The 27,974-nt window shown below is 44.0% G+C and overlaps 1 protein-coding gene across 2 annotated transcripts; it reads left to right on the forward strand.

The window, feature by feature from the left end:
• The first annotated feature begins 566 nt into the window (after nt 1-566).
• VPS33A (VPS33A core subunit of CORVET and HOPS complexes) lies at nt 567-27,960 on the forward strand. Of its 2 annotated transcripts, XM_003420336.4 has the most exons (13): nt 567-699; nt 3,358-3,423; nt 3,854-3,981; nt 5,745-5,931; nt 10,714-10,830; nt 11,149-11,323; nt 12,469-12,662; nt 14,550-14,676; nt 15,824-15,891; nt 16,887-17,024; nt 18,740-18,877; nt 21,691-21,859; nt 22,236-27,950. In XM_003420336.4, the coding sequence occupies exons 1-13, from the start codon at nt 598-600 to the stop codon at nt 22,415-22,417; spliced, it is 1,791 nt and encodes a 596-aa protein (XP_003420384.1). In that variant the 5' UTR covers nt 567-597; the 3' UTR covers nt 22,418-27,950. The 2 variants fall into 2 exon arrangements, with proteins under 2 accessions (XP_003420384.1, XP_064128214.1); XM_064272144.1 differs by lacking the exons at nt 567-699; nt 3,358-3,423 and having other exon boundaries at nt 3,863-4,478; nt 22,236-27,960.
• Nucleotides 27,961-27,974: the final 14 nt, after the last annotated feature.

The raw sequence follows: 27,974 nt of genomic DNA on the forward strand, positions 1-27,974 counted from the left end.
TGATAAAGCAAGTGGTGGGACCCTAGATTCCAGCTCGGATAGTACAAGCGTAAATACCAGGACCCTGTAAAAACCAGGGCTAAAAACGGAAAAGGGACCCAAGATCCCCTCGGCCCCTGGATATTTTTGTAAAATCTTAGCCCACAAACTAAAAAAGCCTTCATGAATGCAAAGTGGAGGACCTTCTGATTGCTACACTGTAAACGATTTCAAGATTAGCCTCATTCCATTTTACAGGGAGTACCCTTGCTAAAAAAAAATAATAATAATAAAATTTTTTTTTTTTTTTTACCCTTGCTAAAAGGGAAGTTGCGATTTTTAATGGGGACGAGAGATCTAGTCTCCATCTTCAAATTTAATCCTCAGCGCCCAACTACTCCTGGACTGACGGGGCATCTGAAAAGCCGGGAGGTAGAATAACAAGCTGACGCCAGGGCCAGAGAAGGGATGAACAGAATCTGACCGGTTCCGGTTTCCGGGTTTGTCGTAGTCAGCGGCCCGGGTCACGTGGAAGGGCCGTCACGTGACTGCCCCGCGGCCCTTGCATAAAACGAAAGCGGAAGTGGCTGGGCTGGACAAAAGAGGCGGCAGGGCAATATGGCGGCGCACCTGTCCTACGGGCGAGTGAACCTGAATGTCCTGCGCGAGGCGGTGCGTCGCGAGCTGCGCGAGTTCCTGGACAAGTGTGCTGGAAGCAAGGTGAGGGACGGTCCGGCCTGGCCTAGTCCGGTGCCTGACCGCCTGAGCTGCAGGTGTACCAGGTCGTCCCTGGGTAGGCGGCAGCGATGAGGCGGGGACGGGGCCTGCCCGTGGGTCCTGGAACTTACAGCCCGTAGCTGGCGTGGCATCGCCGTTGTTTTGTGGCAGCAGAACAAAGCGCCGTGAGATTCCAGCTCTTAGTGAGCTCATTTACGAGAGGTGCGCTCCGATCGCCGCGGGACAGAGCTGGTTGAGGCATGGAACAGATGGGTGTGCTCGGCCCAAGGATGTAGATGTAAGGTCCATTCATTAGGACGAGCATCCGTGTCATTCCAAACCATACGTTCGAAAGTCTGAAGTACCAACATCTTACTACTTACTGCTCAGATTATGAAACAAGTTGTAGTTATTTGGGGGTTTAAACCTGGCACTCCTAAAAAATAGTGTTGTTTCTCCTGTTAGATTTTTACTAGCACTCAGCTCACAAGGGTGTCAGAACCAGAAGACCAGGGACCTTATAGGATGTTTTCAAGCACTGTAATGACCTCTCTTCCTTCGGATTTATCGAGAGCTGGGGGACACTCGGAAACCAGTCTTGGGGTGTTTAAAACACCAAAGAGGTAGAGTGGGTACTAAAAGCCATTGAGAGAAGAAGAAACGTAGACAGAGTCCTAGGAGCTCGGTTTAGGCTCATGAAATAGCGCTGAAATTGTATTAAGATTATGAGATTGTATCCTTGTCGTGATACCTGTACATACTAAAGCTTTTCAAAATGTTACCATTGGAGGAAACTGGGCAGAGTGTACAACGGATCTCTATTATTTATTTTTTACTGTGGTGAAAATACACATAACAAAACACTGCCAATTCAAGTCTCCACATGGACAATTCAGTGACATTGATTACATTTTTCATGTTACTCAAGCTTTATCACAACCCTTTTCTAAATTATTCCACCATCTTTAACATAAACTCTTCTTAAACAAAACTCCCCTTTTCCCCGCTTCTTCCCACGCTGGGTAACCACTAATAAACTTCGATTTTCATGTGTTTGTTTATTTTATATAAGTGAGATTGTACAGCCTCTGTCCTTTTGTGACCAACTTACTTCACTCAACGTAATGTTTCAAGGTTCATCCACGTTGTGTCATGCATTAGAACTTCATTTCTCTTTATTGCTGGGTAATATTCCATTGTATGGATAGACCACATTTTGTTTATCCATTTGTCTCTTGATGGACGTTTAGGTTGTTTCCACCTTTCGGCTTTTGTGAATAGTGCTACAGTGAACACTGGTGTACAAGTTTCTGTTTGAATTCCTACTGTCACTCCTTCCGGGTATATACCTAGCATTGGGATTGCTGGATCATAGAGTAGTTCTCGCTTCGACTTTTTGAGGAACCATCAAACTGTTCTCCACAGTGGCTGCACCATTTTACATTCCCGCCAACATGGATGAGCGCTCCAGTTTCTCCACAACCTCACTAAAACCTGTTGTTTCCCGTTTTTGGTCCAAGCTAATCTAATGAGTGTGAGGTGATATCTTATTGAGGTTTTGATTTGCATCTTCCTAATGGCTAATGGGCAACCCTGGTGGCATGGTGGTCAGCAGTTCAAATCCGTCAGGCTTTCCTTGGAAACTCTATGGGGCAGTTCTGCTCTGTCCTATAAGGTTGCTATGAGTCAGAATTGACTCGACGCCAGTGCGCTTGGCTTTTTTTTTTTTTTTTTTTTGATTTAATGGCTAATGATGTTGAGCATCTTTTCACGTACTTGTTGGCCATTTGGATATCCTTTTTAATGAAATGCCTAGTCAAGTTTTCTGCCATTTTTTGATTAAGTTGTTTGTCTTTTTGTTCTCTATTATTTCTTACAACAATCTTCTACAATTGTTTCAACAAAAATTTTAATTAAGACAAAAGAAATGATGGAGTTTAGCAAGAGGAATATCCATAGGAGCCCAGAGCATTGACCTGCATAGTAATCCTTACTCCCTTCCACACGTGTTATATGGCCTTGGATGTACTAACATTTCTGAGCCATTTTTATTACCTCTTCTGTGCTAACCAAAAGGTTGGTGATTCAAGTCCATCCAGAGTCACCTCAGAAGAAAGGCCTGATGACCTGCTTCCAAAAAATGAGCCACTGAAAACCCTGTGGAGCACAGTTCTAGTCGGCCACACATGAGTCGCCATAATTCAGAATCAATTCAACGGCATCTATTTTTTTTTTCAAATAAGATTTGTAATATCTATATCAGAGGTTTTAATTTTATATAATTGGATCATAGGATATATATATAAAATACTACTTTGAACCATATGGAACGTGCCATGGTGATTTCATATGGTTCAGTCTAATCCTTAATACCATGACACATAGATACACAGCTATCTATAGTTTTATAGTTCCTTCTTTTTTTTCCAGGATAGCGACTAACTCTTAAGTTTCCTGTGATCAACATTATCATCCCTTGCACCTGGTGGTATTTTTCTTTAGCCCCTTAGGATATTAATGTGGTCACAGAGCCAATTAAAATTTTTGTTAACTCAGAGTTTGAAGCGAGTGTTAGTATTGTGTGCGACTGCTGTTTTCTGCTGATACTGTTGAAATTCCTGATATTAGCTATAATAAGAGAATCTTTCTCTCCTCCTTCAGGCAATAGTTTGGGATGAGTACCTAACAGGACCGTTTGGGCTGATTGCACAGTACTCGCTACTGAAGGTAAATAGCTGTTTGGGGACTGTTGATTCATTAATTTCACAAGGATGATAGGGTTTTACATATCTTCCAAGTAACTGGCTTGCAGTGAAAGCCACTGTTTGTTCCTTGTAAGCATTGATACTAAGGTGTTGTTAATACTTTGTGGATGATTCTGTAGGGAGCTTGATTCTCGCAGAATTGCTGGTGTTACATTACCTGATGATTACCCAGTATCTTTGATAGCTTATCCCCTGAGAGCCCTTCGAATTCGGATACAGTAGCAGGGGCTTTATCCTGATACTTGGTCCTTTACACATTGGGCTATGAGGGACCTAATTTGATGATAAAGTATTAATGTGCATTGGATTGTCTGGGAGTCTTTGTGTCTCAGTCTGGAAGTGAAAGGTACATTCCAGGTTTATGTTCACCTGTTGTGTCTCTGTTTCCCTAGGAACATGAAGTGGAAAAAATGTTCACACTTAAAGGAAGCCGTTTGCCGGCAGCTGATGTCAAGAACATTATTTTTTTTGTCAGACCCAGGCTAGAATTGATGGATATAATTGCAGAAAATGTGCTCAGGTATCTCCGAGCTTCTGTTTGGTTCCAGAAAGACTGGTCCTTCTGTTGCAAACCCTTCCCCACCACCCAGTGCACTGGAAGGTGACCTTTTGGAAAACTGGGCCAGGAATGGAAGAATGGAAGACAGGAGATGGGAGATCTGAGAAGTCCAAGCAGTTGGAGGGGGATCATCATATAACCCCATTCTTTTAGGACTTGTATCATTAGAAACCAGTTACCATTGAGGTGACTCATTGGCAGCACCGTATGTGTAAGAGTAGAACTGCACTCCATAGGGTTTTCATGGCTGTGACCTTTTAGAAGTAGATTGTACGGTCTTTTTTCTGAGGCACCTCTGTGTGGGTTCAAATCACCAACTTTTTGGTTAGTAGCCAAGCACATAACCATTTGTACCACCCAGGTACTCTGACAGTAGAAAAGATGCTTGTTAAAAAAAAAAAAAAAAAAAAAACAAGCATGACATAGTTTATGAAGAAAATGTTCTACATCCTACTTTGGTGAGTAGCATCTGGGGTCTTAAAAGGTTGTGAGTGGCCATCTGAGATACTCCACTGGTCTCAACCTGTTGGGAACAAGGGAGAATAAAGAAAACCAAAGACACAAGAGAAAGACTAATAACTACAACTACCACAGCCTCCACCAGACTGAGCCTAGTATAACTAGATGGTGCCCAACTACCACCACCAACTACTATGACAGGGATCACAACAGAGGGTCCCAGACAGAGCTGGAGAAAAATGTAGAACAAAATGCTAACTCACAAAAAAAGACCAGACTTACTGGTTTGGCAGAGACTGGAGAAACCCCGAGAGTATGGCCTCCAGACAACCTTTTAGCTCAGTAATGAAGTCATTCCTGAGGTTCACCTTTCAGCCAAAGATTAGACAAGCCCATAAAACAAAATGAGACTAAAGGGACACACCAGCCCAGGGGCAAGGAGGAGAGGCAGGAGGGGACAGGAAAGCTGGTAATGGGGAACCCAAGGTCGAGAAGGGGAGACTGTTGACATGTTGTGGAGTTGGTAACCAGTGTCACAAAACATGTATACTAATTGTTTACTATGAAACTAGTTTGTTCTGTAAACCTTCACCCAAAATACAATAGTAAAAAATAAAGCAAGAAAACAAAAAAAAAAAAAACAAGCAAACAAGCAAAAAACCTATAATCATTATTTTTTAATATGTCGAACATAGTGTGTTTGAATTTCATAAGCAAAATAAGCAAGGACTGATTAAAATTTAATGTAGCCTCCAATCTATAGAGGAAGTACTCACAGCCCAGATTGCACTCATGGTCCCATTGATTGATCTGGCCCCTAAAACTCCACAAGCTTGTGGGTTATTTGGGGAAATCCACTGTCCAGGAGAGTAGAAATGGGAGGACACGGTGACCTTGTGTTTTAACTTAAGGCTCCATGTTGCTATATTGGTTTGGCCAAAGAACCATTTGTTTTCAACAAGACACGGATAACCTGCCTCAACGAACCTGAGAGCTTTAATGTGTCATAAATAGTTTAAGAGAAAGCCAGAAGATGCATCACAAAACACTGGCTATGAATTAGTGCTGCTTTCCTGCCAGAAAAGCAAACCAACAAACATGACAGCAAGTGGAACCATAGGGTCCTGGCAGTCAGTGTGTTTACGTAACCAGCATTTGCTTAGTACCTGCTTATGCCAGGCAGAGGGTTAGGCCTGGGGGTAAAGTGAGCAAAATTGTCTCTGACTCTATGGAGCTCATAAGCTAATGTGTTCCTTCCTTTCTAGCGAAGACAGACGTGGCCCAGCGAGAGATTTCCATATTCTGTTTGTGCCACGCCGCAGCTTACTGTGTGAACAGCGGCTGAAGGATCTGGGTGTTTTGGGATCCTTTATTCACAGGGAGGAATATAGCCTCGATCTCATTCCCTTTGATGGGGATCTCTTGTCCATGGAATCGGAGAGTGCGTTCAAAGTAAGTTTGGCATTTCTTTTCAACATCAGACTTTAATTTTAGCCCAATCCGTGAGTATGAAATAGTGTCACCACATTGCTGCCCTTTGTACGTCCATGATTCCGAGTGAAGCTCTGCCTCTCTTCACGTGTTGACGTTTAAGATTTTCTCTTCAGCAAATTGCTTGTCCATTTTCTTGCCCATATTTTTTTCCTTTTTAAGGAATTCCTTTTATATTCTGTTGTTAGGTGCCCTCGAGTAGATTTTGACTTATAATGGCTCCATGTGACAAGGTAGAACTGCCCCAAAGGGTTTTCTTGGCTGCCAACAGAAAGGTTGGTGGTTCAAACCCGCCATCTGCTCTATGAGAGAAAGATGTTGGAGTTTGGTCCCATAAAGATTTACAGCCATGGAAACCCTACGGAGCAGTTCTACTCTGTCCTATAGGGTTGCTATGAGTAGGAATCGACTCGACAGCCATGGGTTTGGTTTTAATCTTTGCAGGAACAAATCAGATACAAGTTCCTAAAACAGACATGATTTGCAAATATTTTCTCTCATTCTGTGGGTTGTCACTTCATTTTTCCTGATAGTCTCCTTGGAAACACAAAAGTTTTTAATTCTGATATGTCCAATTTTTTTTTTTTTTTCGATTGTGCTTTTATTGTCATTTCTGAGAAACTTTTGCCTAATCCAAGGTTATAAAGGTTTACTGTTTTGTTTTTGTCTAAGAATTTACATTTAGGTCTCTGATCCATTTTGATTAATTTTTGTGTATGGTGTGAAGTAGGGGTCCAACTTCGTTCTCTTACGTGTGGATGTCTGGTTTCCCAGCGCCATTTGTTGAGAAGGCTCTTTTCCTCATTGAATTTTCTTGGTACCCTTGTCAAAAATCAGTTAACCATGTATGGAAGGGTTTATTTCTGGATTCTCAATCCTATTCCATTGATCTGTATAACTGTCCTTATGCCTATATCACATTGTCTTGATTACTGTATCTTTTTATTAAGTTTTAAAATTGCAGAGTGTGAGTTCTCCAACTTAAAGTATTTAAATGTATCAATTTGTTTTCTTTCAGCTTGTGCTTCTTGAATCTTAGTAAATCCTTCTCCACCCTGAAGGCATAGAAAATCTTATATTTTCTCTTAAAAGTTGTCAAGTTTTGCTTTTCATACTCAGGTCTTTCATCCAGCCTAATGGTGTGTTTGTGTGTGGAGTATGTTTGTGTGGTGTGATGTAAGGAGCTAATTTTTTTTCCATATAGATAGCTAGTTTTTCCAGCACTATTCTTTCCCCAGTGATTTTCTTTCCAGTATATACACCATATTTTTACGCAAATAATGCACGTATTATATGTTTTTTTCCAACAGCGATATATGCACGCAATATTAATTTTTTTTACAGCAACACATAAAAAAATTAGCATATGGCATTTATGAAAATACCTCTCAGGGGGGAGGGCACCGTTGGCAAAAAAAGTATCACATGGGTGTTATCTGAGTAAAAATACTGTACTTATTAACAAATGTGCATATCTCTGGCCTCCGGTTCTGAAAGATTTTTTACAAATGTAATTTTACATATTTGTTGTAGGTACCATCTTTATTTCAAGAAACACTGTCTCTTGTAAGAGTGTTACTTTGTCTTTAAAAAGAATAATTTAAAAATGGTTTGTAAAAGTACTCCACGCACATGGTAAGTTCTTGCAGTAGAAAGGGAGGGAGACCCCAGTCCTGTTCACCAGTTCCCTCCCAGAAGCAATGACAACTACCGACACACTTATTTTTTCAGAGATGCTTGGTGCAGGTACAGCACGTGTATATATGTACATAAAACCCTTCCCGCTTTTATGTCAATGGTTGTTACAGTTGGCTGCTGTCAAGTCAATTCCAACTCATGGCAGCCCGGTGTGAGGGAGTAGAACTATCCCATAAGGTTTTTCGGGCTGTAATCTTTACAGAAGTAAATCACCAGGTCCTTTTCTCTCGGCATCACTGGCTGGTTTGAACCGTCAACCTTTTGGTTAGCAGTTGAGAGCTTAACCATTGCACCACCAGGGCTCCTTATACAAATGTTAGCACATGCTGTATGCTTTATTCTCTTAATACTATATCATATGAAAATGCTTCCTTATTCTCATTTAAGACTACATAGCACACCATTGTTGGGATGAACCCACCATACTTTATTAAACCAGCCCCCTTTGAAGGGCATTTCAGCATTTCTAATCCTACATTGTTTGAAGCAGCGCTACCGTGATTAGCCTCACACGGAGATCACTTTGCACGTGAGCAAGTGTATCCATAGGCTGTTTTTCACTCTCCTTGTCCATTTACCTTTTGACTTTGCTAATGATGGTTTTTGTTGTTGTTGTGTGTGTGTGTTTAGTGTAATCAAATTTATCAGTATTTCCTTTTTTGATTTGCGGTTTTGTGACACTGAACTTGCTGGCCTGGAACTCTCGAGATCCACTAGCGTAGTATGTAAAATTATTTGATACCTTTTCTTCCCCGATACGCTGTTACAGTGATTGCCACCCTAAAAGAGTTGTTTTGGGGTTCCCACTGCCTAATAGCATAAGTGAGAGAGCTTCTCCACCATTCTTTTGTGTTCTAAGTTTTTGGTTTCCTTGTATTACATCTCATCCAATAATGTACAGATTTCTCCCCAGCATTTTCTATGAAGAATTTCAAACACAGAGAAGATGAAAGAATTATGCCATGAACATCCATATACCCACCGCTTAGATCCTGTAATTAACATTTTGCTCTGCTTGCTTGATCACACATCTTTCTATGACGGTGCACTTATATATAATTAATCCACATCTGTGTAATTAATGTGAATTGGTAACAGCAGAGGGAAACTTGTCCTGGCATGGTAAAACCTGTCCAGAGGAGAGACTTCCCTATTTATTTTACTCATCATTTGCAAAGAAATGCAGCATTATTTTCTGTGGAGAATTTCAAGGCTTTAGCTTTGTACATTCGCTTAAGATTAAATTTAGAAATCAAGAATTTTGCCTGAATGGTAAAGCTAAGAGCTCTAACCTTATGTTAATTGCAACCCCAGTTTATGATGGAGTTGAGGCAATTTTACTTCTTTGTGTATTTTTTTTTTTAAATGAAAAATTTTGGGGGGTAAAAATATACCCAACAAAACATAACACCACTTCGGCAATTTCTTTGTGTACAATTCAGTGACACTGGTTACACTTTTCAAGTTATGCCATCTTTCTCAACCTTTTCCCAATGATTTCACCATCACTGACACAAACTTACTGTCCCTCTAAGCTTCTCATCTATCCTTTTGAGTTCCTGTGGTCAATTAGATGACATAGATAATTCTTTAAAAAAGTATACTGCTTAATGCAGACATTCTTTTCTTATTAGGTAAACTATTACTTGGTTCAAAGATGACTTCAGGGGATAGTTTCGGTTCAAGGTTTCAAGACTTCTTCAGGGTAATAGTTTCGGGGGTGGGTTATTTGTGTGTTTTTAAATGATGGGCATAATGTCGTGTTTCTTGGTACCAGTCGGCACATCTGGACCTTGCTGTGCCTTCAGGGCATGAATGTGACCATCTCCGTCATCTTACTGTACAAAATGTGTATCTTAGTTACCTCGTGCTGCTGTAGGAGAAATACCACAAGTGGATGGCTTTAACAAACAGAAACGTATTCTCTCACAATTTAGGAGGCTAGAAGTCCGAATTCAGGGCACCACCTCTAGGGGAAGGTTTTCTGTCTCTCCGTCTGCCCTAGGGGATGGTCTTTGTCTCCTTTCATCATCTGTAGGGCCAGTGTTCCTTGGAGATCTCCATGTGTCTTGGCATGGAGTCTTCCCCAGGGTGTAGGAGCTTCTTAGCATAGGGACCCCGGGTCCAAAGGATGCGCTCCACTCCTGGCTCTTCTTTCGTGGTGGTAATGAGGTCCCTCTCTCTGCTTGCTTCACTCTCCTTTTATCTCTTGTAAGATAAAAGGTGATGCAGGCCACTCCTCTTACATTGGGAAACTCCCCTTACACTGAATCAGGGCTGTGACCCAATTAAGGGTGTTACATCCCACCCTAATCCTCTTTAACATAGCCTGATCTTGCCTCATCAACCACAGGCAGAGATTAGGATTTACAATACGTAGGATGATTGCATCAGATCACAAAATGGAGGACAAGCACACAACACTGGAAATCATGGCCTAGCCAAGTTGATACTTATTTGGTGGGGAGGGTGGGGCACAATTCAATCCATGACAATGTGAAAATTAGGCTTCTGCTCAGCTGAATGTTCAATAGCAGTGCTCAGTATATTGGGGACCTCATTCGTATATATAAAATTCAGCATATGTAACATCCATTTCATCCTTTGTACAAGGTGTGGTTGTGTGGTTGAGTGATACGATGGAGTCAAAAATATAAGTGCATTTCCATGTTAGTGGATATTAGCATTTGTCCTACCCAAGTTTACACTCACCACCATGAATGAGAGACCCCATTCCCCAAAGTAAGTCTTTATTAATCAGTGTTTTAGTCAAAAGCTGATGAACTGAGCTGGCATAATGGGTGAGCACCTTCCTCTGAGAGTCCCCAGCTCTGAGTTCCCCAGAGTCCCCAGCTCTGCTCCAGGAGAGTCGATGGCTCCCCGCACTGCACCTGACTGCAGAGCTGTGTCCTAGACAAACAGCTGTGTAAATGGATTCGAGGCCCAGCTTCCCACCTCCCAGCGCTGGGAGCCGAGGCAGGCCCCTTGCAGGCACCAGGCATTGGCTATCCACTGACCTGTGGGTAACCTGCCTTTCCTCTGCAGGAGTGCTACCTGGAGAGTGACCAGACGAGCCTCTACCACGCGGCAAAGGGGCTGATGACCCTGCAGGCCCTGTACGGGACCATCCCCCAGATCTTCGGGAAGGGGGAGTGTGCACGGGTGAGAAGGACAGGCATCTTCTGGGGGTAAAGGAAGGGCCCCTTGTCCCCCAGAAGGGGGAGGGAGTGGGAAACCATTTATGAACCAACACCTGATTTTATGGCTTGTTGGGAAATGGTGGCTGCCCTTGGCTAGAGTGTAAGTGTTGGGATGGGTGACCAGCAGCAAATGCTTTCCAGTCACTGTTTATTCCTTGTCAGTCATTCCACGGCTTTTCTCCTTTTTTTTACTTTTTGAATTGTCTTTCTGTTTTTAGCCGAATCTTAAAATCTGCTAGTTCCCAGGAGGGCCCCACCTGATCCAATGTTTTGTTTCCAGCAAGTGGCCAATATGATGATCAGGATGAAGAGAGAGTTTACAGGAAGCCAAAATTCAATATTTCCTGTGTTTGATAATCTCTTGTTGCTCGATCGAAATGTGGACTTATTGACACCTCTGGCTACTCAGCTTACGTACGAAGGGCTCATTGACGAAATTTACGGCATTCAGAACAGTAAGTAAAAAACCAAACCAAACCCATTGCCGTCGAGTCAATTCCAACTCATAGCAACCCTATAGGACAGGGTAGAGCTGCCCCATAGGGTTTCCAAGGAGCGGCTGGTGGATTCGAACAGCTGACCTTTTGATTAGCAGCCAAGCTCTTAACCACTGCGCCACCAGGGCTCCGTTTTTATGTTGCATACTTAAGCATTATTTAAAGATTGATTTTCTAATGATGATTTCAAAGTATAGGTTAATAGAAATGCTTTAAAAAGCAATTTGGCAACACACAGAACTTTTCTGACTCTTGGTTGCTAGACCTTTATGAGGTATGTGATTTGCCAGTATTTTCTCTCATTCTATGGATTCTTTCCCCTGTCTTGATACAGTGTCCTTTGAAGCACAAACGTTTTTAATTTTGATGAATCCAATTTATTTTTTTCTTTTGTGAAAACAAAAAGTTTAATTAAAAAAAAACACCCACACAGGCTTCATGTGATGTACTTTGGTGTTTTCCATTCTATTTTTGCTGTCGTTGTTGTTCTGTTTTATTTGTAATGTTGACTGCAACCCACCAGATTCATTTCATGGTCCCTTAACCAGACATGGCCGACAGTTTGAAAATCACTGGAGGGCAGTGGGGAGACCTTTGTAGTTCTTTGAGTGGAAAAGTGACCCAGTCCCTGAGTAAGTTTAGGAGTTGGGCATTGCTGAGTGATCTATACAAGTGCCTCATGAGAAAATAGTTTTTGTTGTTGTTAGCTGCCATGCAGTTGACCTCCACCTCAGGTGACCTCATGCACAACAGAATTAAATGTTGCCTGGTTCTGGGCTATCTCCATGATCAGTTGCAAATCTGGCCCTTGTGATCCATAGGGTTTTTGTTGGCTGAGGTTCCGGAAGCAGACTGCCAGGCTTTTCTTCCTACATAAGAAAATTAGAATAATGATACTAATATTACGCAGGCATTGCATTCTATACTTCGACTATGGGAAAATCAAAAGCTCGGTGCCATACACAGTATTTTGTTTCGTTTCTAGCCCATCTGAGATTCACTTCTGAGCTGGCCAGTTCTGCTCTGTGCCTGCCTGGGCCTTTTCTTGATTAGTTCTCCCAGTAATCACACGCAGAACTTTTTTCCCTCCCACTGTCGTTCAGGTTATGTGAAGTTACCTCCGGAGAAATTCACACCAAAGAAGCAGGGTGATAGCGGTAAGGATCTTCCCACCGAAGCCAAGAAGCTGCAGCTGAATTCTGCAGAGGAACTCTACGCCGAGATCCGAGATAAAAACTTCAACGCAGTGGGCTCCGTGCTGAGCAAGAAGGCAAAGGTCATCTCAGCAGCCTTTGAGGTGAGACACGGGGTGGTGGTCAAGGTGGGACTGCCCACCCTGCGAGGAAAACGAGAGCCCCACAGCGTACAGGCAGGAAGTGGGACTTCAGTGTAGCCGCCCCTTTCCCATCTTACCAAACCAAGCCAGTTGCTGTTGCACCCGCTCCAACCTATGGCGACCTCATGTGTGTCAGAGTAGAACTGAGCCCTAGAGGGTTTTCAATAAAGTGGTCTTCATGGAAGCAGATCACCAGGGCTTTCTTCTGTGGGTTCGAAACACTAACCTTTAGGTTAGCAGTGAAGCACAGGACTTTTGCATCACCCAGGAACCTTTCTCATCCTGGTATTGTCCACCATCAAGTCAATTCCACCTCATAATGACCCTAGACAACACAGTAGAACTCCCGCATACGGTTTTCTAGGCTGAAATCTTCTTAGGAGCAGATCACTAGCTCTTCTCCCGCAGAGCGGTTGGTGGGTTTGAACCACCGACCTTGCACTTAGCAATCAAGAGCTTAACCATTGCACCACCAGGGCTCCTTTTCTCATCCTAAGTAATTGCAAATTCAGTTACTGGAGGCTGCAAGGTTTTCTTTTCAAACTTTTTCCTAGAGCAATGACAAAAAAGTGTGTTAAGTTTTTCTCCCCCGCCCCCTTTTTTAAAAAAGTATTTGCTGTTTACAAGCTTTCATCATAAATTTTTGTTTTGCCTCCCTTTAAACTATTTCCTGCCTCACTGCAGAGGAAGCCAGCTGTGCTGTAAATAAACTGTCCTCTGTAACAGACTTTGCCATTCAGTGTGAAAGCACCAAGTTTAGACAACATGACCATGGCCGGGAACCCTGCTGCTGCGGCCGGTGATAATGAGCTTGAAATCCCCAGCAGGACAGCTTTTACATTCGTGTCTTCATTATCACCTCCCCGCCTCTTCCTGCCTGTTCATGGACTGTATTCCTGGGGGAGCTCATTTCTGAAACGAGGGAATTCAGTACCGTGGTAAACTCTGCATATCTCATCTTTGGAAGGAAACAGAGGGAGGTTTTGAAAACTTAACTTTCTGCTGAGTATGTACTTCACAATTTTACCTTTCTTGGGAATCACATTCATTGATTAATGTTGCCTGTTTCTGAAGTTACTTTTGGCTTAACTCATCAAATTTTGCAATAAGAAAAAAATGTTTTCTCATCACTCAGCGAGGTTCACTTTGTTTACAGACAGTAGTTAAAGCTTTCGATGCAGCAGCGAGACTGGATTTGTGTGTTACAGAGAAAGAAACTTTCTGCTGTTCCGTGATCCCCTCTTACAGTATTGTTTTCTTTTTAGTTTTTTTATTGAGAAGTTTTCTTTATTTACCTATTACTGTCCTTCACCAAAGGAGCCCTGATGGCACAGTGGTTACGTGCTTGGCTGCTAACCAAAAGGTTGGCAGTTGGAACCCACCAGCCACTCCCTGGGAGAAAGTTGCGGCTCTCTGCTTCCGTAAAGATTTACAGCCTTGGAAACCCTATGGGCAGCTTCTCCTCTGACTGATAGGGTCGCTGTGAGTCAGAAGCTGCTGGACTGCAACGGGTTTGGTTTTGATTGGCCCTCCATAAATACTCAGATGGCCACAAGGTATACTGATCACAAGATACGAGCTGGTGGCTAGGAAAGGAAAGTTGGCCTCAGGCTTTGCTCTCTGAAACACAGTGTGGTAGACCAGCTCTCTACTTTTAGGGATATGCTTATTTTAACTTTTTTCTGTGTAATGTTGGAACTGGATTTGGCCTGATTTATTAGTATTCCATTCTTCTTTTCACCTTAACATACATGAAATGTACACATTCCCTGAACAATAGAAATAACCAGGCACCCTGAAATAAAATCTCTTTGCTACTTGACGGTTCTGCTGTTTTATCCCTTTCAGGAGAGGCACAACGCGAAAACCGTCGGGGAGATTAAGCAGTTTGTTTCACAGTTGCCCCACATGCAGGCAGCAAGGGGCTCCCTGGCAAACCACACCTCGATCGCAGAGTTAATCAAAGATGTGACCAGTGAGTATCCCCCGGAGTGGTTCTCTCCTTCCGGGGTTGGACATACGGTGTCCAGCACCTCGCGCGTGGGCACCGTGACGCTGCCTTGGGAAAGCGTGTTCCATCTCAGTAAGGTATATCATTCTTAGCGGTAACGAAATACACACACGTTCGTAGTTTAAGAAGTTGCATTTTGAGTTAACTCAGTCTCTTCGTTATTAAAATAATTTAACCGTATGGCAAAGTACTTGGAACGTAGATCAGAAAATTCATCCGTAAGTCCACCACCATAATACGGTGTGGTTACTTTACTTACTCTAGCTTTTTTTCTTTTTTTTTTTCATTGTTAAAGCCAGGCGCTGTGGAGTTGACTCTGACTGCTGACGCCCCTGTGTGTGTCAGAGTAGAACTCTGCCCCTAAGTTTCCCCAGGCCCCATGAGATTGTCAGTGGCCGACTTTTCTGAAGTAGATCACCACACCTTTCTTCTGGGGCACCTGTGGGTGGACTTGAACCTCCAGCCTTAACAGCCAGGATGTTCCCTGTTTACACCACCCAGGGTGCAATGCGATGTTTCTGGGTTGTTTGGGGATTTTTTTCCATTTGACACCTTTTTGCAGAATTGTTACAGAGAACATATGCTGAGTTTTTGGAAAGAGCTCGGAAGGTGTATGTGAAACCAGATGCCAGCTCGTTAAAACAGGAGACTGTAAGAGCTGAGGAGACCGTTCAGGGCCCAGTTCTGTGAGGTGTACTTTACATCTTAGCTGGAGCACAGTGTGGGGAACTCAGTCCCCGGGTTGCACGTGACTAGAAGGAGAAATTGAGACGAGATTGAATCTGATGACAGAAAGGAAATGCTCTTGGGAAATGAGCTTGCACTAGTACTGAGGCTCATTTTGCCAATTTCTGAGACCTGACAGCACGGCAGAGGGCCATAGCCATTGGCCGTACCTGAACGTCACCTAGGAGTTCAGGGCTTATGGGCTGTTCACGCTTCCTGGAAAATTCTCTGCAGGTGATGGTTTGAACTTTTGCTTGCTTGCTTTTCTGCATGTTTTGTTTCTGAATCACATTGTTGTGTATAATAGTGTGTGAATAAGCACCCCACTCAGGTAAATCCACATTGATTTAATGTCTAACTTGCAAATTTGCTAATTGTATTTTAGCTTCTGAAGACTTCTTTGATAAGTTAACAGTGGAGCAAGAGTTTATGTCTGGAATAGACACCGATAAGGTATGTGAACGGTAGAGCTGTTACAACAAATAACGCTGGTTTAGCAAATGTAAGATTGTAACCCAAAGCAGTTGCTTTGGTTCCCGTGCCTTGCCTAAATATTTCTCAGAGCAAATGTAAAATGTGAAAATAGAGACTTTTATCAAGTAACAAGTATATATATAACTTATGTCAGAATCGACTCGACGGCACTGGCACTGGGTATGTATAGGTATAATATAACTTTCTGCAAGGTAATTCCTGTGATAGCACAGATACAGGAGCCAGCCCTGATACCAAAGATCTTTAAGGACTATAATAGATTAATTCAGGTATTTGCTTGTTGAGAGAATTTGTCATATAACCCTTTGAAACTCTAATAATACATTTAAAATCATTAAATTTATAAAAATTCCCAACTTCTGAAAAAAAGCCCTGTAACTTTATGTTAGAGAAATTGCTGAGATTATTAGAATATGCTGGGTCACCCAAGCCCAGAACATGTGGGAGCCGTTCGGGAGGTTTCCCATAGAGACAGACATGTTGGGGCAGCCACTGGCTTGCCTTGCTGGCCGCATGCTCCTGTGGCCTGGCCCGATTGCTGGTGTGTTTGTCTGGGGGGATCGAGACTAGGGGGTAGGCTGGAGGAGCTCCCTGTTCAGGACAGGGTTGTTGTTGTTGTGTGCCATCACTTCAATTGACGTGATTCATAGTGGCCCCATGTGACAGGGTAGAACCGCCCCACAGGGCTTTCTAGGCTGTAATCTTCACAGGAGCAGATCGCCAGGTCTTTCTCCAGCAGAGCTGCTGGGTGAGTTTGAACTGCCCACCTTTCTGTCTGTAGCGAAGCGCTTAACCCTTGTATCACCAGCACCAGAGCTCAGAAAATGAAAAAAGCATGAGCCATTTTCCCACACGTGGCCTTCATTTGACTTTGAAAAATAATAGTAACTATAAAGTGTTGCCTTTCAGTCTCCAAACCAGACACTTAGCACAAGTCTATTCTTTGTTTCTAGGTCAACAATTACATTGAGGATTGTATTGCCCAAAAGCACCCCTTGATCAAGGTATTGAGGCTCGTTTGCCTCCAGTCCGTGTGTAACAGTGGACTCAAACAGAAAGTTTTGGACTATTACAAAAGAGAAATTCTCCAGGTCAGTATATTTTCAAATTACTAATTTGCCAAGGAGGACACATCTTTTTGCTTCTTTTCTTTTCCTTTTTAATACCTGCCTCTCTCCCACCCCAGGTAACCACTAATGTACTTTGGTCTCGATGCTTTTGCCTCTTCTGGATATTTCATACAAGTGGGATCATACAACGTGTGTCTTTTTTTGTCTGCCTTCTTCTGCGCGGCGTAATATTTTCAAGGTTCATCCGTGTCATGGCATGTATCACAACTTCACTTCTCTTCATGGCTGAGAAGTATTCTGTTCTGTGGGTACACTGCATTCTGTTCATCCCTTCATCTGTTGATGGACATTTAGGTTGTTCCTGCCTTTTGGCTATTGTGAAAAGTGGTGCCATGGAGGACATCTTTTTTAAAAGTACTTCACGAAGCTACTGTTTTGGTATATTGTTACTGCCGTCATTTTAGTCTTTAAACACCTGGAGGAGTTGTTCTTGGAATTTATCCTTGTTGACTGTGTCTCTCATTCTGTGTAATGATAACAGTAGCTAATGTTTACTGAGCTTTCTGTCTGTGTCAGGCTCTGTGGGAAGGAGCTGTAGGGGTATCGCATTTATTTCGTCCTCACAGCTCTCCTGTACTTAGGTGCTGGTGTGATCCCTGTTGCATGGATGAAAACACTGAGGCCAGGGTAGTTATATAATGTGCCCACGGTCACCCTGCTAGTAAGGGGTAGCGCCAGGGGTAAAATCCAGGTAGTTTGGGATTAGCACTTAGCCAGATGCTAGGCGATAGAAAAAGAGAACTTTTTGCAAATTTGGAAAAAAAATGGAAATGATAGTGTAACCTGTCTCAGGGGTTGTATGAGAATTTCTGAGTTAATGTGTGTAAAGTGCTTAGAGCAGTATCCAGGACACAGATGGTGTTATATATACAGGTGGTGGCTATTGTCATGTACCTTATCTTCTGTTATTTCTTAACAGAAATAAAATTCTATTCTACATCAGAGCACGAAAACCTGTTGCTGTCCAGTCCATTCCTACTGATAGTAACCCTACGAGACAGAGTAGAGCTGCCCCATAGAGTTTCCAGGGAGCGCCTGGTGGATTTGAACTGCCGACCTTTTGGTCAGCAGCCGTAGCACTTAACCACTATGCCACCAGGGTTTCCATCTACTCTACATAGCGTTCTGTAATTACTTTCCTCTTGCCCTTAAGACTATATCCAGAAGATTTTTCTTAGCAGGATGCATAAATCTGCCTCATTCTTTTTTTATAATTATGTCCCATATATGACTATAATATAACTTACTTGGAGCTATGGTGGTCCATTGTAAGAGCTCTGCTGCTAACCAAAAGGTCGGCAGTTCGATTCCACCAGCTGCTCCTCAGAAACCCAATGGGACAGTTCTACTGAGTCCTATAGAGTTGCTATGACTTGGAATCAACTCAATGGCAACAGGATAATTTACTTGATGTTCACTTATGTTGGTTCCATAAATTCTGATTTAAATGACATTTTAAAATCTCTTTGAATCGCTGAGCTGGATTAATTACAATGGGCAAGCAATTTTTACATAACTTTCGCCCTTCTTCTTGTCCCCTGTGCCCATCACAGCCATTGCCTGGACTTTGGCAACCTGCCCTGGAAAACAAACCAAATGGATTTGTTGGAAGTGCTCTTTGTAGAAAATAGCAGAAACCCTCTTCCTGATCTGACATCAAGGCCATTGTCTTGCAGACCTACGGCTATGAACACATATTGACCTTGTACAACCTAGAGAAGGCAGGACTGCTGAGACCACAGACGGGGGGCAGGAACAACTACCCGACTATTCGGAAAACGTTACGGCTCTGGATGGATGATGTTAATGAACAAGTAAGACACTCTCCACCCCTTCAACTCAGTTTAATTACTGATTAATGGTTTTATATGACAACATAAAGGAGCCCTGGTGGCTCAGTAGTCAAGCACTTGGCTGCTAACCGAATGGTTGGTGGGTCAAACCCACCAGCCACTCCTCTCAAAAAAGATTTCAGCCTAGAAAACCCTACGGGGCAGTTCTACTCTGTTCTGTAGGGTCGCTATGAGTTGGAATCAGCCAGACGACACAACCTCAATGACAAAATAGGGCCAGACCCTAGGAGGTGCAAACGGTTAAGCATTCTACTACTGGCTGAAAGGCTGGCAGCTCAAACTAGAGGTGCCTTGGAAGACAGAGCTGGCGATCTGCTTCTAAAAGGTCACAGCCTCAAAACTGCAATGGAGCAGCCGTACTCTCCACACTGGGCCTTACTTTCTATAGATAATTTCTGATGTTTTTGGAAAAGCATTGTCTTCGTGTGTTGTTTCCGGCAGGAAGCAGACGGCGCCCTCAGACTGGGTAGTTTGAGGAGAGTTCAATAAAGATGTGGGCAGGGGTGGGGAGCCTAGAAGTCGTAGTTCCGGGGGGAGGCCTTACCACCTGAAGGCAAGGAGCCTGTTCAGGAGCCTGGAGAGAAGAGCTATGTGTGAGGCCATCTCTTCAGATGAGGGACACAGGTAGCTTCTATCGATGTCTCAGGGAGAAAAACAGGGCTATAGAAACCTGGCCCTCATGCTGCTTACCCACCCTCCAGTTTCCCTCTGGGGCCTTCCGTTGGCCAAACCCAAACTGAGGCACAGGACCATGATGGAATAGAGCCTTCAGGTCTGCCCCCTGGGCACAGGGCACTGTGGAGAAGGGCAGGAGTGTCGGGCGGGGGGAGGGGGGAGGGAGCAGGCAGGGCTTCCCGCCTATGTGGTAAAAAGTCAAGTATGTTTCCTTCCACATCTTAGCCGTTTTGCCCCAGAGGCAAACCTTGTAATCAGTTTCTCTTCTGTCCTCCTAGAAGGGTTCTCTGTATATAGAAACATTTGACACTATGTGGCTGTACTTCCGCCACCCCCCCGCCCCCACCTGCCTTTTTTTACACAAATGGTATCTATTCTGTACCGTTGGTCTCCATAGTAGGGCACATGTAGCTTTACATTTATTGTCTGTTTTAATCTTTCTAAACTTATTTTTGAATTCTTTTTTTAGTATTTCATAGAGGACTTTATTAGGCTTTTTCTTGCAACAAAAGCTCGTAACTGAACAATGTCCTCTACCGGTAGCAAAAATGGATTTTTCTCCCCAATGGGAAAATGTTGGTTAGCTGCCATCGAGGTGGCCCCTGACTTACAGTGATCCCATGTACAGCAGACCAAACACTGCCCAGTCCTGTACCATCCCCGTGATGGGTTGTGGATTGTACCATTGTGCTCCACAGGGTTTTTGTTGGCTGATTCTGGAAATAGGTCACCAGGACTTCATTTCTGTGTCGTATAATGTACATGATAGTAGAGCTCTCCTCACTGTGCCAGTCTTCCATCTGACCTTCCTGTCCCCACCACTGAATACCACGTCTCCCGGACCCTTCTGGGATACCACACTCTTTTCACTTGCTTCATAGTGGTCTGTTTTGAGGATGTACCTATTTTATTTTTTTGTATGTATTTTGTGATGTAACAGATTCCTCTTGAAGGAAATTCAGGTTGTTTCAAGTCTTTTACTGTTACGTATAGTGTTGCAGTTCATATGTTTGTGCTTTGGTCTCCAAGCACCTCTGTAGGATAAATACCTAAAAGTAGAATTACTGGGTTCAAAGGTTATGTACATTGTTACTCAGCTAGAGAATGCCAGCTTACCCTCTAAGAAGTTTCCTGTAGTTTATACGTCCCATAATACCTGATAGATCCTGGGTGGTGTAAACAGTTAGCACACTCGGCTGCTAACCTAAAGTTGGAAGTTCAAGTCTACCCAGAGGCACCTTGGAAGAAAGGCCTGGTGATCGGTTTCTGAAAAATCAGTCATCGAAAGCCCTGTGGAGCACAGTTCTACTCCAGCACACAGGGTCATCATGAGTTGGAATCAACTTCTATGGCTTCTATAACAGAAAAACCACAAGGCTTTAACAAAGAGAAGTTTATTCTCTCATAAATTCAGGGTGTCAGCTCCAGGGGAGGGCTTTCTCCCTCTGTTGGCTCTGAAGGACGGCCCTTGTCATCGATCTTCCCCTGGTCTAGGAGCTTCTCAGGCACAGGGACCCCGGGTCCAAAGGACACGCGCTGCTTTCTTAGTGATATGAGGTTCCCCTACCTACTCTCTCTGCTCGTTTCTCTTTTTTATATCTTAAAAGAGATTGGCTTAAGACGTTATCTAATTTTGTAGATCTCATCAACACAACTGCCGGAAATCCATCTCATTAACATCATAGTAATACGATTTACAACACACACAGGAAATCACATCAGATGACAAAATGGTGGAAATCACACAATGCTGGGAATCATGGCCTAGTCAAATTGGTACACATTTTGGGGACACAATTCAATCCTCGACAAATGGCAGCTGTTTTTTTTGTTGTTGTTGGTTTTTAATATGTGATACTTTGATACTTTTTGCCAAACCAAGTAACAATTTTTCATCTTCAGAACCTAGAAAAACTTCAGGTGGCTTTTATTGGCTGCTAAAAATCAAGCCCAGCTGGGGTGGATTAGAGGAGGACCTTGGGGGTCTGTGTTTCTACCTTTCAAAGCCAAACCAAATGATTTTAGCGTAAGCAAAAGGCCGCGATGAGGTGGCGCTATGTCCCTTTATCCCAGGCCTTCGTCCTCTCCTTATGTGACAGAATCCCACGGACATATCCTACGTGTACAGCGGCTATGCCCCTCTCAGCGTGCGGCTGGCCCAGCTGCTCTCCCGGCCCGGCTGGCGGAGCATCGAGGAGGTGCTCCGCATCCTCCCAGGACCCCACTTTGAGGAGCGGCAGCCACTGCCCACTGGACTGCAAAAGAAACGTGAGTCTCGCCGGGATCTGCAGATAAGGCTGGTTTGCATATCTTAGGCAGTTGCTTTGTAGAATACATTTGTAAAGCTCTTAGGAGTCCTAGGCCAGTATACCTCTTCTGTTACGTGCCTGTGTGTATTGTGAGCACTCGAACCATATCACTCCCCCAGGAGTAGCAGCTTTCAGCCTCTGGGTTGAGGATTTCAGTAGTTAGAAGACACAGGAGATCGAAATCAGTGCCCCTGAGTTTCCAGTGAAATGATGTCTGCCCCAAGACGCTTCTTTTTATTGGTTTTTTTTTTTAATGAAAAGATTTTTTAAGAAGTGGGAAGAAAATCACCAACCATAAACAATGTTGAAATCTGAAAGGTTTCCTTCCATTTCAGGTCAACCAGGAGAAAACCGAGTCACTCTGATCTTTTTCCTCGGGGGTGTGACCTATGCGGAAATTGCCGCTCTGCGGTTTCTCTCCCAGCTGGAGGATGGAGGGACCGAGTATGTAATCGCCACCACGAAACTAATGAATGGAACCAGTTGGGTAGAGTCGCTAATGGAAAAGCCCATCTAGAGTGTTCCAAGCAGACTTAACAAGTGAGCTGCAGAATAAGCCAGCGCTTTGAAGAAGTTGCTGAAAGGAAGTGAAGCAAGCCACATGGGAGAAAAACGGAAGAATACAGAGTTTACTTTGGGGTCAGCTTCTTAAATTATACTGCTATTTTCTCCTTTCTGTTTCTCTTTTCTGTTCCCAATATTTTGGAGAAAGAAGCATAGAGGAGACTCAAGTTGGGTAGAAGAAGCACCAGTTTTGAATTTTCTTAATTCAGGACCCTCATTAGAAGTCTCTGGAAATGCATTGAGGACAGTGGGGATATAGCCCACAGGGCCACGTAAGTTGGGCCAGTTCTTAAGACGGCAAGGACTGAGGCACTAAGAATGAAAATAGATGTGAAAAGTCTCACCCCCGCTAAAGAGTGCTGTATTTCTACAAGGTATGTCTTACTCAACGACAATAACAGGTGTCCCTGGGGCTAGGGCTAATGTTATCACTGGACTGAGATCCTTTTTCTTCCCTGCAGAGCTATGGGACTTTATATTTCGTGTCTCCAGTCTCTGTCTTACCTGCTCTTTAAGGCAAGTTTTGTTTTCTTTCGCTTCTTATGAAGCAAGAGTTTTGGGGGAGCTTTTCTAATAAAAACAAAGTTTGTGATCTCATAAGGTAAATCTGTGTAGTTCCATACCTGTTAAAGGTGTTTTACATTGAAACAAAAAACCAAACCAAACTCATTGCCATCGAGTCATTCCAACTCATAGCAACCCTATAGGACAGAGTAGAACTGCCCCCATAGGGTTTACAAGGTTGTAGATCTTTGCAGGAGCAGACTGCCACAGCTTTCCCCCTCAGAGCAGCTGGTGGGTTAGAACTGCTGACCTGTCAGTTAGCAGCTGAGCACTAACCACTGCACCACCAGGGCTCTTTCATTGGGGAGCTACTTTCTGGTAATTTAACCATTCAAAGACTGTTAGCGCACACATTATCAACTCGAAGCAGTTTCTGTGGTAGGTGCCTCTGTTGAGGTTTCAGTATCCCTCTCTGCCTGTCGTGGGTCCCAGCCCCCAGCCAGGCCCACTTCGGGCAGCAGTGACTCTTGCTTCTTCGGCTTCTCGACGCTCCGTCTCTGTGGTAATTGCCCACATGGGCTTCTCTAGCAGTCTGCGGCCGTTCATACTCAACTTCATGGATCTGTTTTGCTTGAAAACACCCAGCTCTGTTTTAGTCCCTAGTAACCTTGGCCCCCCAGCACAGCTGGTCAATGATCTTGGTATCCAGTGCCACTGTTAGGCTGTGGCGGAGAGGAGCAGGGTGTTGATCAAGAAGTTGGAGATGTGTGCATCTTCCCTGTCTGCCTTCTATCCCGCATCCCATTGTCGGGAGCAGTCAAGGGTCCTTCCCTAGGTCTCCAGCTAAATTAGCGCTGGGCAAGGGACTGAGGTTCCCCGCTTTGCTAGGAGACCAAGTCAGTGTCCTTTCTTAGGTGCAGTTCCTCTTATTAATTAGTAACCACTAGTTTTTTTTCCTCAGTGGATTTCTGTTGGGTACAGAAAGGTGCAGGGCTGGGCAATGTTTTGTTCTGTTGTACACAAGGTCACTGTGTGTGAGAACATACTCAACGGTATACCTAACAACAACATTGTGTTACGTGTGAAACAGAAATCCTGTTATTTAAAAATCTCTTTAGCAGGTCTCTGGGCTGCATAAGTGATTTGCACTCAACTACTAACCTAAAGGTTGGCAGTTTGAACCCTCCAGTGGCACTGTGGAAGAAAGGCCTGACAACCCGCTTCCATAAAGATTATAGCCAAAAAATCCTATGAAGCAATTCTGCTCTGTAATGCATGGGGTTGCCATGAGTTGGAATGGACTTGACAGCAATGAGTTTTAATATATGAATGAAGAGTGGAAGAGGTAATATTTAAAAGCTTTGTCTCTCATGGAATTAATTTGCTTGCTTGACATTCAATATTTGAAAATGTCTTAAAGAAAACTATTCCTGTTATAGAAAATCCTTTCTCTGGTACTTGTTATCCCAGGGAGATTAGTTTATACCTTCCAGCCCCAGCAGTTGTCAGCCACAGCTGCCTTAGAGAATGAGATCCAACTTTTTCTTCAATGTTTTTGGCTCCTGGGATTCAGTTCAAGTCTGGTCAAGTCTCCTTGGCTGGGGCTTTTGTCCTGTGAACAGACACGCAGTTGTAGTCTCTTGTGTCTGCATTCACTTGTGACTCTATGCTTGCTTGCTCAGAGCATAGCAAGGTCAGCTCCTAAAAATGGGTTCAGCAGAAGACTTGAAAACATCAATTGCTTGATTGGTATGCAAACAGAAACCTTTGGATAATTAAACATTACACTCCATTGTGTAAGTTCATTTAATACTTGAAGCGCTCTTTGTCTCGGGAGTATACTCTTACTGAGAGAGGGTATGTGAATGGTATATTTATTCTTGGAGAAGGTGGATTGTTTACATCTTGTCTGGCCTTTTGTCTGGTTGGGTAGACAGTTCTACTATACCCACAGTCCCCTTAATAAAGATGTCTACATGGACAATGTTTTGTGTCTTACTATATCGTTTGAAATTTTAGCCAACAGAGAATAAGTATCTGAACTGTAGTTTTAACTGGGTTAAAAGCAAGAGAGTAATGGTTAAAAGAGGAAGGATTGAAAACAGCACATTAACTGGTGGCGAGCTTGGTGTCTTCCTCTTCCTTTCTAGCCCTGTCCTCACTGGAAGTATGATTAATATGACCTGCTGGCCTGTCTCCTGTTGTTCTTGATTGTGCATTAAAGATAAGCCTGTTACCAGGAGGATGCATTTGTGTTCAGCAGAGCTGCATAGAAGAAGAAAATACTTTTTTAAAAAATACCAAAATGAACTGGGTGTCTAAAGCAGACAGGAAGAGGTGCTGTGATAAAGACGGCAAGGCAGAGAAATGTAGAAGTCATGTAGACCATCTTCTTCAGACTGTGAATGACGCTCGGAGCCTGATATATTCAGTCAGGGCATTTATTTCCTAGGGCTGCCATAACAAATTACCACAAACTGGGTGGCTTAAAACAGAAATTTATTCTCTCATACTTTTGGAGGCTACAGTTGTTATATGTCGTTGAGTAAATTCCAACTCATAGCGACCCTGTAGGACAGAGTAGAACTGTTCCGTAGGGTTTCCAAGGCTGTAACCTTTACAGGAGCAGATCGCCAGGCCTTTTCTCCCTCGGAGCCACTGGTGGGTTCAAACTGCCAACCTTTCGGTTTGCAGCTGAATGCTTTAACCGTTGTACCACCAGATCTCTTTGGAGGCAAGTCTGAAATCAAGGTGTTGGTAGGGTGGTTTCTACTGGAGACTCTGAGGAATAATCTGTGTCATGCGTCTCTCTTAGCTTCAGGTCATTGCCAGCAATCCTCAGCGTCCCTGGACTTACACGTGTATAACTGCAGTCTCTGCCTCCATCATTACGTGGTGTTCTCCTCTGAGCCTTCTTCACATGCGTTCTCTCTGTGTCTTATAAGGACACCAGTGGTTGGACTTAGGGCCCACCCTAATCTAGTGTCTTAACTGGAACCCAACTTAACTTACATCTGCAAAGACCCTATTTCCAGATAAGGTTGCATTCACAGATATTAGGGTTAGGGCTTTAACATGTATTTTGTGGGACACAATTCAACCTCCGACAGCATAGCTTAAAGATGATGTAGAAAATAGAGGATACCTTTTTGTCAGGCAACAATCGATGAAAAAAGCAGTAATGGAAAATTTCTCTGATCCTCTTACTTCAAAATGGATTCATTTGAACTTCACGCCACATAGTGTAGTTTCAGTTACTCCGCTGTTACAGAATGACCCAGACTGGGTGGTGACTAGAGGCTGCAAAGGCTAGAACCCATACCTGCCTTGGGATACACATTTGAAGGGTACAAGAGTGAAGAGGGCACAGAATCAGGCCTATTGTAACAGGTGTTTTTTCTTTGTTAGCTGTGGAGTCGGATGAGGTATAAAGGTATACAGCTCATCCTCACTTTCTTCCCTGTGACTGGAGGACACAGAGGCCCCTTGGATGACCGGTTCTCTGGGGGAGCAATTACTCCAGCAGGCTTCCTGAGCAGCTGGGTAATGCTCTGCTCCTGTTTTCAGCCAGGCTGCGGCTGAGGCAGTGATTTGATAATGAGAGAGCCTGATCGGATTAGGGAGCCATTTGCTTCTGGATGATGATGTTGATAAAAGGGTTGATGTCCACGCTGCCTGCTTTTTTAAAGGGTCAGAAAAGTATTCTTTAACTACTACAAAAAGCAAAATAGCCAGAAGCAGCATAAAGTTTGTGCTTTCTTTCCGTTGTTACATCTGTGAAACAGGCTTTTTGTTTGCTGAAATCTTGACTGGCACCACTTGCCTCGTATTTGGAGAAGGTGAAGTAGGTATATTGGGAAGATGCTTGTATCATGAGTCTCTGAACTGCTAAACTGTACAAATTAGACTCAAGCACTCTGGAGCTTGTGGCTCTCACACGCATGCTCGCTGTTGCAGGCTTTTTAAGACAGCAGCTTTTGCTATACTTGGACAGTCATAAGTGAATGTTGTTCAGTGATTCTTCTGGTCCCCAGACTCCGAGTAGGAGGGGGCTGCTCTCAGTGTGAACTTGTTAGGGAAAGAACTATTTGGTGATATTCCATCTGCAGTGTTTAGAAAAGCAAGACAAGAAGGGGCTTGAAATACCCCCTAGTGTACTGCTTTCTCAGCCCACCTAAGTCAAGGGCTTTGACAACAACTGCAGAGCCTGTGAGCTGTGGCAGAGACACCAGCGAGGGTGGGCAGGGTTGCCAATGCCTCGCCTGGCCTGGGATCGCCTGTGCGCAGCTCCCTAATAGCCCAGGGACCACGCGGAGGTTGTAATTGGTCTCTGGACCACACCTAGTTGGCAAGCGCAGCTGCTGCTTGAAAACCCCACAGCTCTACCCAGATTGCTGGAGCGTGCACAAGCCTGCCTTCGAGCACCAGACGGAGACGAGCCCAGGAGCTGTGGCGGTGGAGGAGTTCTGGAAACTTTGCCGAGTGAGTGAACGGGGGACAGAGGGAAGCTAATGGCGGTCACTAAGGGGAGCTGCTGGGCAGGGCAGCGATGGAGGTAAAGAGCTGGTTTCTGATCTCTACCATCTGAGTCCATCTGTTGTGCAAGGCAGCAGGGCTGGGACGGATGCAGAAGAGTGAGGTAAGGACAGAGGTAAGGACAGAGAGGAGCCCAAGATCCAGGGGATGGCCACCACTTGGCACCCTAGCAGTCTTAGCTGGTCCAGAAGGGCAAAACCCATGGACCCCAAGCGAAGATCCTTAAACTGCGTATTAACAGGCCTTGGGGCCAGGAGGATCGCAGAGGGTCTCCAATAAGAGCTGCTGCCTTCCCCCTGCCCTAGTGGGTCTTTCCTTTCTCTTACCGTCCCCAGCAGGGCCGACAGCGGGGGCTGCAGCCTGACTGATGGGAAAGCTTCCCTCCAGCCTGGAGCCAACAGCCCATTAGCAGCACTCACAGCATTAAAAATGCAGGAGTTGGGTGGAGGAGAGGGACGGGGGCTGAAACT

Source organism: Loxodonta africana, chromosome 19 (genome assembly GCF_030014295.1).
Source record: "Loxodonta africana isolate mLoxAfr1 chromosome 19, mLoxAfr1.hap2, whole genome shotgun sequence".
NCBI classification, from domain to species: Eukaryota; Metazoa; Chordata; class Mammalia; order Proboscidea; family Elephantidae; genus Loxodonta; species Loxodonta africana.